This window comes from Jaculus jaculus, chromosome 5 (genome assembly GCF_020740685.1).
Source record: "Jaculus jaculus isolate mJacJac1 chromosome 5, mJacJac1.mat.Y.cur, whole genome shotgun sequence".
Taxonomy (NCBI): Eukaryota; Metazoa; Chordata; class Mammalia; order Rodentia; family Dipodidae; genus Jaculus; species Jaculus jaculus.
This window is the reverse complement of record NC_059106.1, coordinates 103,308,579-103,326,424: the sequence shown is the minus strand read 5'-3', so window position 1 is coordinate 103,326,424 and position 17,846 is coordinate 103,308,579. Positions and strand designations below refer to the sequence as shown.

Here is a 17,846-nt window from a genome sequence, read left to right as displayed (position 1 = left end):
AGTGTGTGGCAGCCCCTTTAAAGACGCCAAATAACCTGTTGGCAACAAGGGCTACCCATCCCACTAGAAATGAGAACAAGGCTTTATTTTTCCCATTTATTAAACACCCTCTCCTCCCATCTTCAGTATATAGCCCGACCAGTCCAGACCCTCACTGGGCAGGGAATCTGATGCTTAAAAAGTACTCTAAAAATAAATAACCCGGAGTCCCAACAGTCCACGGAAGAAAGTCCAGTAGTAGCAGGCATCTTGGAGTTAATTCACCAGCAGCGAAGGGTCCTCCGGAGTGTCCCTGGAGAAAGGAAGGGGTTTCAGCTCCCTCTGGCAAGATCCCCCTTCCACTCCAGCCCATCAACCACAACCTGATCCTGGGGCTCAAACCTTCCACAACAGCAGAGAAGGCTGCAGGCTGAGCCGCTTCCTCGGCGAAACTTGCCAGAAGTTGGACTGTCCTGGCATTGCTCAATATAGGCCTGGAGCTCGCTCTTTTCTGAACCTGCACCACCAGGATGCTGGAGAAAGATGCCCCAGGATCCAGCATGAAAGGAGGGCCAGACTTCCCACAACCCCTCTAGCCATCTGAGTCTCCCAGCTCTGATAGTCAGGCAAATTCCTTCCTCTGGACCTTTGCACTCTGCTGGGACCCATGGTTTGCTTCCAAGTAGAAACTTCCCTGACCCCTAAATTTGGCCACAGGCCTTGTGTTTCTGGTTGGTGCCCTCTCTAAAGGTCCAGAGTCTAGAGCACAGCCAAACAACCTATCTGGTGAATTAGGTCCATGTAAATCACAGCTATGGGGGTAAGGCTTGAGCTCCCACGCCAAAGGAAGCTTCATTCATCCAATATCTGAAAGTTCCAGCAAGACCAGAGGTGGCTCTGTAGGGACTGAGTGACAAGAATGTGCCTGTAGGATGGCTATTATCCACACATGGAGACAGAGGTTGTATAAATGCACTGTCAGTGACATCGTAAAACCTCCCCCACCATTAGCCTCCTGGGGACACCAAGTCAAATTTGACTACTAGGCCTTTGAGCTGGCTATTCCTTCCAGAAGGTTTGGGCTCCCATCTCTTCCACCTGGAGCTCTGAGAGGTGAAGATATGCCTGATTATTCATAAAGTCTATGTCAGCCCTCAGCCACACTGGCTTTGAGGTACTTGGCATGTGTTTTCCCCCTGGCCCCTTCCATTCTCAGCAGATCATGCTGGCCTAAGATTCAGTATGTAGCCCAAGGCTGACCTTGAACCTGATTCCTATGCCTCAACCTCTTCAGCCCTGGGATGACAGGTACACTAAAACACTTGATATGTGTATGATTCAAGTGTAGAACTGAATTTGGAACTGAATTTCAATTTAATAAACATTTAAATAGTTATATGCAGCTAGGAACAAATCATTGATAGAACATTCCAAAAGCTTTTTATGTGTATATTTGTGTGGTGTACAAGTACGTATGCATGTTCATATGTGTGGAGATGCATGTGTGTGCACACGTATATGGAGACTAGAGGTTGATGTGAAATGTTTCTATTGCTGTCTCCCTTACTCTTTGCAACAGGGTCTCTCACTGAATTCAGAACTACCAAATTCATCTAGACAAACTAACCAATAAGCCATAGAAAGCCCATCTCTGCTTGCCTAGTGCCAAGAATACAGGCATGCACCACCACACCTGGCAAATTTTATGTGGGTTCTGGGGATATGAACGCAGGTCTTCATGCTTACAATAGCAAATACTTAACCCACAGTGGGAGCCACTTCCCTAGCCCAACTTTTTTTTTTTTCCTAAGAGAAGACTTCATGTATTGGCCTAGAACTTGCTATGTAGCCAAAGATGAACTTCTGATCCCCCTCCCTTACAGGCGTGCATTACCACACCCAGTATATGAGGTGCTGGATATAGAACCTAAGACTTCATACATGCTAGGCAAGCACCCTACCAACTTAGATCCATCTCCAGCCTAAAAGCTTTTGAGTCTACCCTAATACCAGCTTAAATCAGTCATTCTGGAACATTCCATACTTCCTCTGTACCAATTGCCAGTGGATGTCTATTCATGTACCACCCATATTCTCTACTGACCATGGACAGTGACCACTGATTTTCCTTGATGCTCAGTGCCCACTGTACTCCCTAGGACATGTTTGCTGAAATGTACCCTGCCTCCCTGACATTCCAACATACTATTCCTTCTCTTCTCTGATCCCCAGAGCCTCAAGGAAAACTGTTCCTGGTGACCCAGAAGACATAGGGATAGAGCTTTCATCTTCTACAATCAGAAACCCCTGGGCTGAGGGCTGGGGACATGGCTCAGTGGATAAAGTGCTTGCCATGCAAGCATGAGGACCTGAGTTCAGATCCCCAGAACTCCTGAAAAGTTGGGTGAGGTGATGCACATCCCCAGTGCTTGGGAAGCAGTAATAGGAGAATATGTACAAACACACACACACATGCCCACCACCCCCACAAAAACCCAGGGTTAAACTCAGCTTCATGCTCAGTCATTAAGCCAGTTCACAAACACTGTCTCAGTTTCCCTGTCAGTAAAGCAGACTCAAGGAAGGAACCTCTTCAACTGAGATCCCCATCTTGACAATCCTAAGAAAGAATCAACCCCCACTCATGTCCCTCCAAGTTTCAGGGCACCTTCTCACTGGACTTTTTAAAGTTTCCCATATTCTTTCTAGGTCTTCCCCATGCAACCGCCTGGTTCCCCTGGACAAGTATGTGCATGGCAGATCTGTGATTACCCATGGAAAAGGACTGGGTGGCTGACCTTGATGGTGTCATAGGCACCAGTAATGAGTGCAATAAAGAGGCTGAGCACCATGTAGATGAAGAGACTGATGAAGGAGTAGAGGTAGAGCTGGGAGAAGAGCCACACCAGGTTGCTGTGGTTCTGCTGGGCCTGCATCGCTGCAAATGTCACGAACATGTCGTCCCCATTGATGAGCGAGAACAGGCACTCAGATACCATGGACAGTGAGCGGAACTGTGGGTGGGGTGATAGGATAAGGGGGTGGGCACACAAGAATCAATGGGCAGAGTGGCCAACAGTCACAATGGGCCCATTTTATCAATGGCAAGATCACAGGGTCAATGACAACATCAAAAGATCAATGACAGGTTCTCCAGGAGTCAGAAGGGTTGGTAAATAGTGAGGACCTGAGTCTGGATTCCCATTATTCTTGTAAATGCTGGTACTCAGGAAGCAGAGAGAGGATCCCCAGGCAAGTTGGCTAACTAGACTGGACCAGCTGGTAAGCTTTGGGTTCAAGTGAGACACTGTTTCATGAAATAAAGTGGAAAGCAATAGAGGAAGGACACCCAAAATTAACCTTGCCTTCCCACACAGACATATGCACACATACCCATACACACATATGGGGAAAAAAAGGAAGCAAGGAAAAGGCGGAGTACCCGAGGACAACACCCAAAGTTATCCCCTGGTCTCCAAGTGCAAGTGTACACATATGCATCAACTCCCATCCACACATTAACTAAAAAGGTCACCAGTGACTGTAAGAATGAAAAGTCACAGGGTTAATGTCAGGGCCACTGGGGGTCAGAAGTGTCAGAACACAAAACTCTACAGACTTTTAAGTGTGGTACCAAGGGTCAAGGTGGGTCACTCCAGGTCACCAAGTCAATGACCAAGAGACCAGGGTTCAGGGGAGGGGAACCAGGGACTCCTAGACTGTAGCTCCAAAGTACCCATGACCCTAGCAGCCCATACCTTCACATGGTAGGGTCCCAACACGATCCAGCCACAGAAGCAATAGCCCAGGTAGATGACAGCTACACAGCAGCAGAAGCGCATGACACTGGGCAGTGCAACACGCAGAGTGGCAATGAGAATCTGCAGTAGGGGCAGGAGGACCACATGAAGGCATGGCCACAACCCAGTTGGTTTTCAGATGGCAAGTAGGTCCTCACCAATGTGGCCAGAATGGCTGCTGAGAGCTTAGATGGGACAGGGCAATGAGAAAATGAGTAAGGACACCCCACAACTGGACTCAGCTGGAGAGGCAACAAAGGACATGACCCTTCCATGGCCCTGCCCAGCTACAAAGACATGAATGTCTGCAGGAGGTGGGTACAAAAGATTAGTCACTGGCAATTGGTTGGCAGGGACTGGTGACTGCTTTATGTGTATGGGTTTATTGTGGGGATGCAAAACCCTGGATGTGCCTGATATGTCCCTGCTCCAGGCCCATCTCAGGTGCAGGAAGCTCACATTGTACTTGTGGAAGAAAGTCAGGTAGCGGATGACACCGACCCAGACAAGCAGTGTGGAGGTACCGAGGAGGATGCTGCAGACATCATAGCTTGATAGGTTCTGCAGACAGGAATGAGAGAGTCAAATCCACTGGGCCCCACCCTTCCTACTAAGAATGTGATTCCAGACAAACAATGATACAGGGGACAAGGCAATACAAGGTTCCCAGGACAAGATGTGGATAGGACCCACTTTGGCTTCGATGCCGATCTTCATGACAGTGCCAGAGATAGTGAGAACATCACTGGTGACCAGCAGAATGTACCAGCCATTGACGAATTCCAGCCGTTCCCACAAGCTGATTTCTCGTCCCTGATGCTGCCACATGAACCCCACAAACTCCTGTGGGAGGAGGCCAGATAAAAACCCATCCAGAATTCTTGGACCCCTGCCCTTCTATGGTCCCAAGGGCTGGATAAGGTGGGTACCAGCACTTACATTCTGCAGCAGGAAGCCACGAAGCAGTGAACGGGCACATAACAAGAAGGACAGACAGCAAGTGAGAATGACCACGATGTCAAACAGGAGACGGAAGCTGTTGTCTCCTGCAGAGAGTAGGAAGGGAGTGGCTAGGGTCAAAAATGACACAGGTGTGAGAAGCTGGGTCTACAGAACTTGGGTTACCTGATATGAAGTTGGGGTCCTGGGTTAACATTGGTCTGGAACTTGGGGACTCCTAGCCAGGTGAGTGCCTGTGCTGTACTTTTTTTTTTTTTGCAGTAGCAGGGATTGAAGTAGGGCCTCACACAGGCTAAGCAAACTACATCCCTAGCCTGTTTATAGGGGTTGAGGGGGAGTGTATGTATGTGTTCATGTGTAGGAGTGCTGGTGGGTGTGCTTGTGGAGGTCAGAGGACACCTTCAGATATTGATCTGTCTTCTATCTTGTTTGAGGCAGGGTCTCTTATTATTCATTGCTGCATCCACCAGGCTGGCTGACCCTTAAGTTTCCAAGGGATTCTATACTGGGATTAGACATACACTACAGTATCCAGGTGTGGGTTCTAAGAATTGCAACTCAGGTACTCATCCTCACATAGCAAGCACTTTATCCACGGAGCTATCTCCCTAGAACACTGGCTTGATTTTTTTTTTTTTTTTTTTGACAGGATCTCATTTAGCCCTGGCTGGCCTCAAACATACTATGACGACAAGGCTAGTCTTGAATTCCTGATCCTCTTACTTTACCTCTCTACTGCTGGAATGACCAAAAGACTAATGATTTTTTTTTTTTTTTTTTTTTAGTACCAGAGTTGAACCTAGGTCTTCAACTACTTTACCAGTGGGCAACATCTTCAATACCCTCTCCCCTTTTTGAGGCAGTATCTAAGTTGCAGCCCAGTCATCCTGACAGGCCTTGGACTTGTGATCCTTCTGCCTCAGTCTCCCACTAATCCTGGCTCCAGGGGACGCTTGGGCCATTCAACAGGCCTGATCAATGCTGGTCTGGGGCTCACAGACATTGCAAGCAGGTCAGGGTCCTGGTCAGTACTTGCTGAGGCCTAGGGTATGCCTGGGTGGGTCAAGGCTGGTCTAGGGGTGGAGAGGCTCACCATGTCTAGACACACTGGGGTGCTTACACTCCTGGATGTGGGTCTGGGTCTCCAGACGAATGGGGATACGTCCACTGTGTGCTTTATTGTCAAAAGTGATCTGTGGGGACAAAGTAAGCCTGGGCAGCCCTGTGTGCCCACCAGGGCAAAGTAAGCCTGGGAAGCCCCCCATGAGCACACCAGACCCATGTACCAGATGGTCTGGCCGGCTCCAGTCTTCCCTGTCATCCCCAAACCACTTTTAGCCCATGTTCCCCAGATGCCCCTCAACTAGGCAGGGTAGAACTCAGGAGTCTAGAGTCTCATTTCCTCACCAGAACACTGAAGGTGTAACAGTCTGGAATTTCATTGTTGATGAGGCTCTGGAGGTTAATGGTCTTCAGCTGGAAGTGGATTGTGACGTTGATCAGCCTAGGGGGGAGGCCTGGGTGAGGGGCAGGGGCTCCTACTGGCCCCTCACAGGGCCGGGGGGGGGGCATCAATCCTGCCCATACTGACTCTGCAGCTAGCTGAGGAAACTGATGACATGGCTGCAGGCCAGGTCAGCATGTGGGAGCCCTTTCCTCCACCTGAGGGGAAATGGCTATAGATCCAGGTGTCTGGCATCCTCCTACCACTACCACCCTTGACCCACAGCCCAGCCCTGGAGATCCTCAAGCCTGCCAGCAAATCCCCTGAAGTAAGTGAGCAAGCAGGTAGTACTTGTGGAATTTGAGTGTGAGGTTCCTATAGCTGGAGCTGCCATCCAAGAGGGTGAGGTCCTCACTGGGGGGCTTCGGGAGGTTCTCAGGGGGATCCACCTGGATGCAGTCTGAGGACAGGCAATCAAGGAAAGACCTTAGGGAGCACAGGAGACCCAGGCCCCTCTTCCAGAGACATTATTCCCTATTTCAATTCCTGCTCTGCATCTTACTGTTTCTATTTTTATATGGTGCTATGGATCATAACAAGTGCCTGACATGTTAGACAACAGCCCAAACTTGGAGCTACACTTCCAGCCCCTTCCACTTCATGCTCGAACTTCTGCTGTCTCTCCCCCCTCCACCCCACCAACATGGGGCCTGCTCTATTTTATTCTCTACAGAGACCACAGGGATACATGGGCTCTCCCAAAGTTTGGTGAATAAACGATATAAAAAAAATTAATGTGACCAGGCATGGTGACACATGCCTTTAACCCCAGCATTTGGCAGACAGAGGTAGGAGGATCGCTGTGAGTTTGAGGTGAGCCTGAGACTACATAGTGAATTCCATGTCAGCCTGGACTAGAGCAAGAACCCTACCTTGAAAAAACAATAATAATGCCTGATTCTTTCATTTTGTACATCTCACTAGGAATGTTGCATATATCAAATTATTCATGATCATGACAATCTCATCAAACAGATGAGCAAGTGGCAAGCCGAGGATTTTATGAGGGCATTAAGCTTGTGTGTGTGCGCGCTTGTAGTGTTAAGATAGAACTTAAGAGCATGGCAATTGCTCACCATTGAGCCACATTCCAAGTCACTCACTGATGTTTTCTAGGTAGGTGCTCTACCACTAAGCCACATCCCTAGTCCCTCACTGTAAGTTCTAGGCAGGTGCTCTATCACTGAACAACCCCCAGCTCCTGGGCCAGGAGTTTAATCCCAACAGCCTAAGATCCCAACAGTTTCACCCTGTTCTTCCCACTCACCAGTGACCACCCTTGGGTCAATGTCAAAGGTGTCATTGGCTGGGTCCACATGGCCACGGTGATAGTACTGCTGGCAGAGGGCCAGTGCCGAGCCATTGGCCCAAGGGCTACCCCCACCCCGGACATATGCATACCGGCCCAGTGATACCTCTGGCAACATCAGGAACTGTGGGCAGAGAAGAAGGTCTGTTAGCCGCCCCCCTTGCTCTGTGATATATATCCTCCTTCACCTGCCCACCACACCACACCTGGTCCACAGCATGAAAGATGGTCTGGTAGAGTTGCTCCCGTGTGTAGGCTGCAAAAGTGTCATCCGCTCCATCTGAGTAGCCAAGCAGGAAAAGATGTCGAAAGGCGATGGTGTTCTCTTCACGGAATGTTACCACCAGCTGGTTGCTGAGCCCAAATAGAATGAGCTGGCAAGAGAGGCAGAGGGGGTCAGCCCTAATCTTCAAGAGGGCATCAGTGAAAGAGGAAAGAGCAGGTCCCAGGAACATCCCCTGAGGTGTGTGTGTGGGAGGGGACATACTAGCACAGGACGCTTATACATTGTTCTTTCTTTGTGTGTGCATGTTCACATCTGCAGGTGTGGGTACAGACATATGTGGAGGTGAGGAGACAACTTACCTTCTACCTCTTTTGAGGCAAGGACTCACAGTTCACAAGCTTTCAGCGATTCTCCTGTCTCCATCTCTCATCTTACCAAAAGCATGCTATGATTAAGATGTTTGTGTTACTGTGACTGGCTTTACATGGATTCTAGGGATCCAAATTCAATCCACATGTTTGTGAGGCAAGCACTTTACCAACTGAGCCATCTCCCCAGCCCCTTACTGAGCAGAAACTAGAGGGATGCCATCAGGTTTGTCCAATCTAACCAGTGCTCATTTGCTATGTGACAAGTCTCAACCTCTCTGACCCTCAGGGGCCACTGTATACAATGGAGGCAATAGCAGCCAGGACCTCCATGAACATACCAGGAGCTAGTGCACACTCAAGTCTCAGAGGCCTTATTGACTGGTTACATCAGTGTCACTGTCATTATGTGGCCTGTGAGAAGAAGTTGACATTCAGATGAGCCATGCTGGCTGGTCTCACCTGCACAGTGACCACAAAAATCTTGACCACCTGCAGCATCAGCTTGCATGGCTTGCGACCCTTGGCCCGGAATTTGTCACAGGGGCTCATGAAAAAGTACTTCAGGCGGCGACGGAGGTCTTCCTCTTCTAGGGGGGTCGTGGGGGCCAGTGAAGCCCCCACCTGGGTCCCATATCCAGGGTTCTGGGTCAGCAGCCGCTCAGTCTCTATGGGGATGGAAGAGGTCAGTGGAGGACCAGGGCTAGGCAGAGCCCTCGGTCTTTTTCCCCAAGCCCTTGCCTGTCCTCACAGCTGCAAACCCTGGGCAAGGAAGAACATTTGAAAGGTTTAAGATAAACAAGGCTGAGTCTTACTCAGTAGAGTGCTTGCCTAGCATGCATGAAACCCTGGGTTCTGTTTCCAGTAATACATGACCAGGTATGGTGGGACATGCCCTCTGAAGGTGGAGGCCAAATGATAAGAAGTTTAAGGTCATCCTTGGCTATAGAGAGCAAATTTTAGGCAAATTTGAAGTACATGAGACCTAGGGAGGGAGGGAGGAAGGGAGGGAGGGAGGGAAGCAGGGAGGCAGGGTAGAAAGGGAAGGAAAAGAAGGGAAGAAGAAGAAGGAAAGGAGGGGAAGGAAGGGAAGGAGGGAAAAGGGGAAGGTAGGGATGGAGGAGAAGGAAGAAAGGGAGGGGAAGGGAAGGAGGGAAGAGAGGGAAGCTAGTTTAAGAAGGGCTTTGAACTTGCCTGAGAAGCCTAAGGATTCTTGTTCAACTCTCTAGGTCCTACATAAGCCAAATGCATAAGGTGACGCAAGCATGCACCCAAGGTAGTGCATGCATCTGGAGTTCAATTACAATGGCTGGAGGCCCAGCACCACTTTTCATTCTCCTTCTCCGCCCTCCCCCCACATAAATAAAAGGCCTTTCTGTTGGGTTTGCCTCAAAAAAAAGTAAAGAAAAAGAAAAACCAAGGACAGTGCGGCAGCATACTCCTGTAATACCAACATTGGGAGGATGAGGCAGAAGGATAATGAATTCTAGGCCTACCTGGGTTATACAGTTAGAAAAAGAAAAGCCAGACATGGTGGCACATGTCTTAATCCCAGTATATGGGAGGTAGTAGAGGCAGAAGAATTAGAAGTTCAAGGATGTGGTGGTTTGATTCAGGTGTCCCCCATAAACTTAGGTGTTCTGAATGCTAGGTTCCCAGCTGATGGATATTTGGGAATTAATGCCTCCTGGAGGGAATGTATTGTTGGGGGCAGGCTTAAGGGCTTTATAGCCAGGTTCCCCATGCCAGTGTTTGGCACACCCTCCTGTTGCTGTGTCCCACCTTATGTTGGCCAGGGGGTGATGTCCACCCTCTGCTCATGCCATCGTTTTTCCCTGCCATCGTGAAGCTTCCCCTCAAGCCTGTGAGCCAAAATAAACCTCTTTTTCCCAGAAGCTACTCTTGGTTGGGTGATTTCTACCAGCAATGCGAACCGGACTGCAACAAAGGACATCCTTGGCTACACAGCAAGTCTGAGGCAAACCCGGGCTACATGGGATCCTGTTTTAAAAACCAAAAGAAAAGCTATTATGATGGCTCAGGCCAGCAATACCAGCATTTGAGAGGCACAGGTAGGAGGAGTGTTTCAAGTCTGAGGCCAGGCTGGTCTGTCTACCTGGTGAGTTTCAGGCCAGCCAGTGATACCCTGTCAAAAGAAAGAGAGGAAAACAGGAAGAGAGACAGACAGGGAGGGAGGAAGAAAGGGAAAGAGGGAGAGAGGGAAAGAATGAAAAAGACAGGGAGGGAGGAGCGGAAAGTGGGGGGCTGGGGAGATAGGTCAGCAGTTAAAGGAATTTGCTTGCAAAGCCTACTGGCCCAGATTCAATTCCCTAGCACCCATGCAAAGCCAGATGGAAAATGGTACATGCATGAGTTTGGTGTACATTTGGAGTAGCATGTTCACACACAAATGCAAATAAATAAATAATTTTTTAAAAGAAGGGAAAGAAGACTTCATCAAAAATTTATGGCTTTACCAGATGCACAAAATGGCAGATGCATCTGGAGTTTGTTTGTAGTGGCTGGAGGACCTGGCATGTGTCAATTCTCTCTGTCTCTGCCTGCCTGCCTTTCTTTCTTTTTTTCTTTCTCTCTCTCAGATAAATAAATAAATAAAATGTAAAAAAGAATTTAAAAAAGGAAAAAAAATTATGCAGTCAGGTTTGCATAGCTGGCAGAAAACACCCGACCAAGAGCAGCTTGGTGGGGGGGGGGGGCGGTATTTTGGCTTACAGACTCGAAGGGAAGCTCCATGATGGCAGGAGGGAAACAATGGCAAGAGCAGAGGGTGGACATCACCTCCTGGCCAACAACAACAGATGGAGCATATTAACAGGAGAGTGTGCCAAACACTAACAAGGGGAAACTGGCTATAATACCCATAAGCCCACCCCCAACAATACACTGCCTCCAGGAGGCGTTAATTCCCAGATCTCCATCAGCTGGGAACCTAGTGTTCAGAACACCAAAGTTTATGGAGGACACCGGAATCAAACCACCACACATGGGCTTATCCCAATTCTACCCTCCAGGTAGTTAGTAAAAAGCACAGCCAGCCAGGCATGGTGGCACACACCTTTAATCCCAGCACTCAGGAGGCAGAGGATCATCATAAATTTGAGGCCACCCTGAAACTACATAGTGAATTCCAGGTCAGCCTGGGCCAGAGTGAGACCCTACCTCGAAAAACCAAAAACAAAAGCAGAGCCAACATCCTGGCATTCTCCGGACAAACACTCAAAGAGTAAGCTTCCAACTCATCAGAACCTGGTTATCTCAGACCACTAGTAAAGGAAGGAAAGACAAGCTCAACAATGACAACAATAAAACCTGGCATTATGGTACACACCTATAATCCCAACACTGGGCAGGTGAAGGCAGGAAGACTGAGAGTTCAAGGCCAGTATGGACTACATAGTGAGTTCCAAGACAGCCTAGGTTGCACAGGGAAACCCTGTCTCAACAAAATAAGAAAGTAATCACAGAGCTGGGGATATGGCTCCTGGTAGAGTGCTTGCCAAGCATGCATGGGGTTCCATCTCAAGAACTGTAAATACAAAACAATAAGATAATCTATCTTCATAGCTTTTGCAGAGGACTAGGTCTCAAAATGAAAGACCTAAAGGCCAGGTGTGGTGGTGTAAGCATTGAGGAGGTAGAGGCAGGAGGATCAGCAGTTCAAGGTCATCCTTGGCTACATAGCAAACTTGAGGCCAGCCTGGGTTCTGTGAAAACCTGTCTCAAAAAAATAAATAAGCATTTTTAATTAATTTATATATTTAATTGAGAGGCAGATAGAAAGAAAGACAAAGAATGGGCATGCCAGGGCCTCTAGCCACCACTGCAAACAAATTCCAGATGCATGGGCCATCTGGCTTACGTGGGCCCTAGGGAATCAAAACTTGGTCCTTTGGCTTTGCAGGCAAGTGCCTTAACTGCTAAGCTATCTCTCCAGCCCATAAATAAGCGCTTTTTTTTTTGTTGTTGTTGTTGTTAAAAAGGAAAAGTTGTTCAGTGGTTAAACATGCTTGTTTGTAAAACCTGCAGGCCTGGGTCCAATTCTCCAATACCCATGTAATGTGGCACATGCATCTAGAGTTTATTTGTACTACTGAGAGGCCCTGGTGCACCCATACTTTCTCTCTGTCTCCTTATAAGTAAAAGTAATGAAAGATATGTGCAGTCAACTCATTTCATCCTTTTTATGGAAATCACCTAGCCCAAGGCCCAAATCTCAGGCTTGGTACACCACCCTAAGCAACTCTTCCAAGCAATCAGAACCATCTATCCCTAAAGCTGAGATCCTGAAGTGGTCCTGAGAATACAGCTGAAAAATTCACGGAAAGACCTTGGTCATTGTTAACAGTTTACCTGAGGGTGGTAAGAGGCTCAGGCCTAAAATTCTAGCACTTGAGAGTTGGTGACAGGGAGACTGTGAGTTTTAGATCAGCCTGGTATAAATATTGAAAGCATGGCTCGAAAATCAAAATGAGATGGGGCTGGAGAGATAGCTTAGCGGTTAAGGGCTTGCCTATGAAGCCTAAGGACCCCAGTTCGAGGCTCAGTTTCCCCGGATTCTCCCAGATGCACAAGGTGGCACATGCATCTGGAGCTCATTTGCAGTGGCAGGAGGCCCTGGTACAGCCATTCTCTCTCTCTCTCTTTCTCTCTCTCTCTGCCTCTTTCTTTGTCTGTCGCTCTCAAATAAATAAGTTTTTTAAAAAAACTCAAAATGAGGAGGCTGGGACATGGCTCAGTGGATAAAGGCACTTGTTTGCAAAGATTACTGGCCTGGGGTTCAATTCTCAAGCACCCATATAAAGCAGTATGAAAAGTGGTGCATACCTCTGACATCTGCAGCAGTAAGAGACCCTGGCATGTGGGTGCATGCATCCACACACAAACGCACACGCACTCATGTACTGCCAAACAGGCAAACAAGCAAAAACCAGGTGCAAAGACTGTCAATCATTGCTTGAGCCTAAGAGCAAGACAGTGACTACAACAGCTGCTGGGTTCAAAGCTAGCCCTGATAACCCTACAACTGCTACAACACCCCCACCATCTCCACTGAAAGAGCATTCTTTCACATCCTCTTTCTCTTCTTCTTTTTTGGTGTATGTAGTATGTGTGATGTAATATATACACATGTGTGTACAGATGCACAAGCCACATGCACAGGCATTCAGAGGCCAGAGAACATTGGATGTCCTCTTCAATCATTCATCCATGTTATTTCCTTGAGACAGTTTCTCACTGAATCCAGTGCTGCTGCTGTTGTCAGATTGGCTGACCAGTGAGGCCTTGTTATTCTTCATTTTCCACTCCCCACATGACTGGGGTTACAAGTGTATATGGCCATATCCAACCATTTAAATGGATTCTGAGAACTGAAATTAGGCAGTCTCAGGTCTTCTCAGGCCCTCAAACTTGCATGGCAAATGCTCTTACCTGCTGAACCATCCTCCAGACCTCTTTTTTTTCCTTAAATATACTTATTTATTTATTTGAGAGAGAAAGAGGTAGAGACAGAGTGAGTTTGTGTGTGTGTGTGTATGTGTGTGTGTGAGAGAGAGAGAGACAGAGACAGAGAGAGAGAGAGAGAGTGCGCGCACACGCAGAGGGTTGCCAGCCACTGCAAATGCATACACCTCCTTGTGTGTCTGGCTTATGTGGGTTCTGGGAATCGAACTGGGGTCCTTTGGCTTTGCAGGCAAACACCTTAACCATTAAGCCATCTTCTCCAGCCCCGGTCCTCTTTTTGTCATGGTTTCCAAGGTAGCCACATGCAGCCCAGGCTGGTATCAACGACCCCCATGTACTTGCACTCCTGATCCTCCTGCCTTTACCTCCCCAGTGCTGTGCTAACACATCTTCCTTTCTAGGGCCTGGTCCTCTGTCTGGCAAAGTGATCTTATACTATTCTATTGTAATTGCAATGTTGGTGATGGCTTATGTATACCTTCTACCACAGAGCCACACTCTCATCCCTAAAGCTGCCAGGATTAGTCTGGGGAACTGTCACAACCTATGCATGCCAAACTCCAGGCCCCTCCCTTTGCAGTTGCAGGCTCTGTTTCCAAACTATCAGTAGGGGGAAGCCAGTAGGCCAGCCAAGCCTAATCTCCTACCTAGCTAACCTATCCACATATGCGTGGTATCTCCACCCAGCTCACAGTGGAAGTCAACAAAAAGGGGTATTCCTGCTGATTCCCTAATGAGATATGAGCTCTGAAAGGTCTTAGAAGTTGGGCACACATTACCCTAATTTAGGAAGGTAAGATTCTGTGGGCTTGAAGAGCTGAAATTGAAGTTTGTTGCCTGGAGTCAGAAAAGCAATCTCTCTAGCTCTCTGCATGTGTGAGTTTAGGGAAGCTGAGCCATTTGCCTTTTGGCTGTAAGAAGGGAAGCCTGGGCTCTCATATGCAGGCTGGAGAAGCTGATAAGCCACGGTCCACAGAAATTAAGCAATCAGAATTAGGCTCTACTCCGGCTGGGGATAGAACAAGGCCCTAGGTTCCTCAGCACAAAAGAAGGTAGAAATAGAGATGAAGGTGAAGGGGGAAGGAATAGCAAGAGGAGGACAAAGAGTAGGAGGAGAGGGAAAAAGAAAGACATGAGGGACCAAGGGAGGAGAAGGAACAAGAGGAGATAAGGAATGAGAAGGAAAGGAAGAGAAAGGAGAATTACTTAGGTTCTGCAAGCCTATAATCCCAGTACTAAGAGGCTGAGCCAGAAGAATCACAAATTCAAGCCAGTCTGCACTACAGAGTAAGAGCCCTCAACTCAAACAAAACAAACAAACATGGGCTCTGAATAATGCCCTCATAGGAGACTCTGGCAGCCTCGACTGCCAGAGTTAGGAACTTTGAGCAGAGCCTAGGTTGGAGAAGGTAATCCCCTCACAAGCCACCGGTCTAGTAAAGGCATGCTCACAATAACACTAAAGCAGGGTACGGTCAGCATAACTATAATTTCAGCACTCAGAGGTGGAGGCAGCCCTACCCACCAGCCACCCAGGTTCTAGGAGCTGTCTTCCCATCTCTTTCACACTGAGGCAAGACAGACGAAAATTATGGGGACATGGGAAAGGAAAGGAGCCCATCACCCCAGAGTTTAGGTGAAGTCTCACACCAAGAATCAAGAATGCCAACACAAGCAGGGCGTGGTGTTGTACGCCTTTAATCCCAGCACTTGGGAGGCAGAGGTAGGAGGATCACCGTGAGTTCGAGGCCACCCTGAGACTATGTAGTGAATTTCAGGTCAGCCTGAGCTAGAGTGAGACCTTACCTCGAAAATCAAAAAAAAAAAAAAAAAAAAAAAATTCCAACACAATCAGCAACATTTGCTGAAGGCCCTTCTCCTTTCACAGCCATAAACTTGCAATTTTCTAGTAATCCCATTTACAGTAAAAACTATAAAGCCATATCCATATCCTAAACCCCCTTGCTCAATACTGATTTTATTAGGTTAAGGGCACAGCACATCCACCGCCCAAGTTCTAGAAGCTGTGGAAGCTCGCAGTCCAAGGTCGGAAAAACGTACCCACTCGCTGACCCAGGTGTTAGGACCTGAGAGAGCTCGCTACCTGAGGTCACCACCAGCTGCTTAGGTTCTAAAAACTGTCACAGCTCACTGTCCACACGCCGCCCAGGTTCCAAGAGTCGACGCGTCCGTCCATCTCTCTCTCACAAAGCGTCGGAGCCCGACTTGAAGAATGGGAAGCGGGAGCTCACACCCGATGTCCGAGAGGCCGCCGCACCCTCCCCCGCCGCCCGAACTCACCTGAGTCACGCCGGCCCAGCGCGGCGGACATGGCTGGAAGGCGCAGGACAGTCCAAACGCCCGCCGCGGCCACAGCGGCCCCACTCCCTCCCGACACCACTTCAAACCTTCCCCTATCAGCTGGCCACAGCAATGGTCACGTGATAAGGCCGCCTATGAGGCACGTGAGTTGATCTGCCTCCGCCTACTGCACCAAGACGGAGTCACCTCCGAGCACTGCGCATGCGTACCCCCAGCCGAAGGCTTGGCTGGTCAAAGGACATCGCGCGGTCCTAGCGCGTATTAGTACTAGTAAGGCTTGGGCTCTGAGTGTGGCAGCAACCGGCAACTAGCTCCACCCATGGCCCTCTGTCATACCCCGTACCAGCCTCGTGACTTCCATGTACAGAACTTGACCCCTTATCCTTTGCAGTGTCAGAGTTCCACGTCAGAACTGCCCTCCTCCTTCCAGAAATTTCTTCTGCTTCTCATCCAGGCTACGAGCAATTTCTTATTTCCTAAACCACACAGAAATAGGACCACGTATTCCCACCCTGTAACCCCCAGACCAGCGTGTCCAACCTTTCTGAACTACTACAGTAACCTCAGTCCCAGCCCTGTTTTCTTTTTCTTTTTCCAGGTAGGGTATTGCTATAAACCCAGGCTGACCTAGAATTCTTTATGTAGTCTCAGGGTGGCCTCGAACTCACGGCGATCCTCCTGCCCCTCTGCCTACCTAGTACTGGGATTAAAGGTGTGCAACACCTTGCCCCACTTTGTTTTCTTTTCTTCTTCTTCGTCTTTTTTTTTTTTTTTTTTTTTTTTTTTTTTTGGTTTTTCAAGGTAGGGTTTTGCTCTTGCCTAAACTGATCTGGAATTCACCATGTAGTCTCAGGGTGGCCTCGAACTCATGGTGATCCTCCTACCTCTGCCTCCGGAGTGCTGGGATTAAAGGCGTGTGCCACCATGCCTGGCATGTTTTCCTTCCTTTTAATTAAATTTTTATTAGTGTACCAAGAAATTAAGTTTCATTGCAGTGTTTTTAAACAAATTCTAGTCCATTTTCCCCCGTTACCCTTCACAACCCTGAGGGCCAAAAGTACCTTCACAGAATTTATCTCAGACCTCTGCCAGAACCTGCTGGTGGCTTACCGTTGCTTTGGAAGGACAAACAAATTTACAAATGACCACCTACCAAAGCTTTTGAAGCCTCCAGGATCTAGGCGCACTCCTGCTGTGAATCTTAAGAATGCAGGATAATAGAGTAAGAGTGCTTGCTGCCCAAGCATGAGAACCTGACTTTGATCCCCACCAGTCACATAAAGAGCTGGGTATGGGCCTCATAATACCCCAGTCCTGTGGAGGGAGAATCGCTGGGGCTCACCAGACAGCCAGTCTCACCAAAAAAAAAAAAAAAAAAAAAAGCCTGATGGTGGCTCATACCTATAATCCCAGCATTTGGGTGACAGCTAGAAGGATTGCCATGAGTTGGAGGCCAGCTTGGGCTACAGAGTGAGTTCCAGCACAGCCTGAGCTAGTGAGACCTTGCCTCAAAAAGCTCAAAAAGTTAAGGTGCTTACCTGCAAAGCCTAATGACCTGGATTTAATTCCCCAGTACACGTGTAAAGCCAGATGTACAAAATGGCACATGTGTTTGGAGTTCATTTGCAGTGGCTACAGACTCTGGTGTGCCCATTCTCTGTCTGTCTCTCTCTGTGTGTGTCTCTCTCAGTGTTTGTATATAAATAAATAACATATTTTTTTAAAACACAACAAGGAGCCAGGTGTGGTGGTGCACACCTTTAATCCCAGCACTCGGGAGGTAGAGGTAGGAGGATTGCCATGAGTTCGAGGCCACCCTGAGACTCCATAGTGAATTCCAGGTCAGCCTGGTCTAGAGTGAGACCCTACCTCGAAAAACCAAACAAACAAACAA

The 17,846-nt window shown here is 48.3% G+C and overlaps 1 protein-coding gene across 2 annotated transcripts; it reads right to left on the bottom strand.

Moving 5' to 3' along the window:
- Positions 1-82: 82 nt before the first annotated feature.
- Mcoln1 (mucolipin TRP cation channel 1) lies at positions 83-16,078 on the bottom strand. 2 transcript variants are annotated; one of them, XM_004661738.2, is made up of 14 exons: positions 15,932-16,078; positions 8,609-8,814; positions 7,759-7,926; positions 7,511-7,676; positions 6,535-6,643; positions 6,147-6,243; positions 5,833-5,932; positions 4,719-4,825; positions 4,473-4,622; positions 4,239-4,340; positions 3,738-3,860; positions 2,778-2,993; positions 382-512; positions 83-292 (listed from the first exon to the last, which is right to left on the bottom strand). In XM_004661738.2, exons 1-14 carry the CDS (start codon positions 15,960-15,962, stop codon positions 256-258), a joined length of 1,743 nt encoding a protein of 580 aa, XP_004661795.1. In that variant the 5' UTR covers positions 15,963-16,078; the 3' UTR covers positions 83-255. The 2 variants fall into 2 exon arrangements, with proteins under 2 accessions (XP_004661795.1, XP_045005962.1); XM_045150027.1 differs by lacking the exon at positions 382-512.
- Between the last annotated feature and the right edge of the window lie 1,768 nt (positions 16,079-17,846).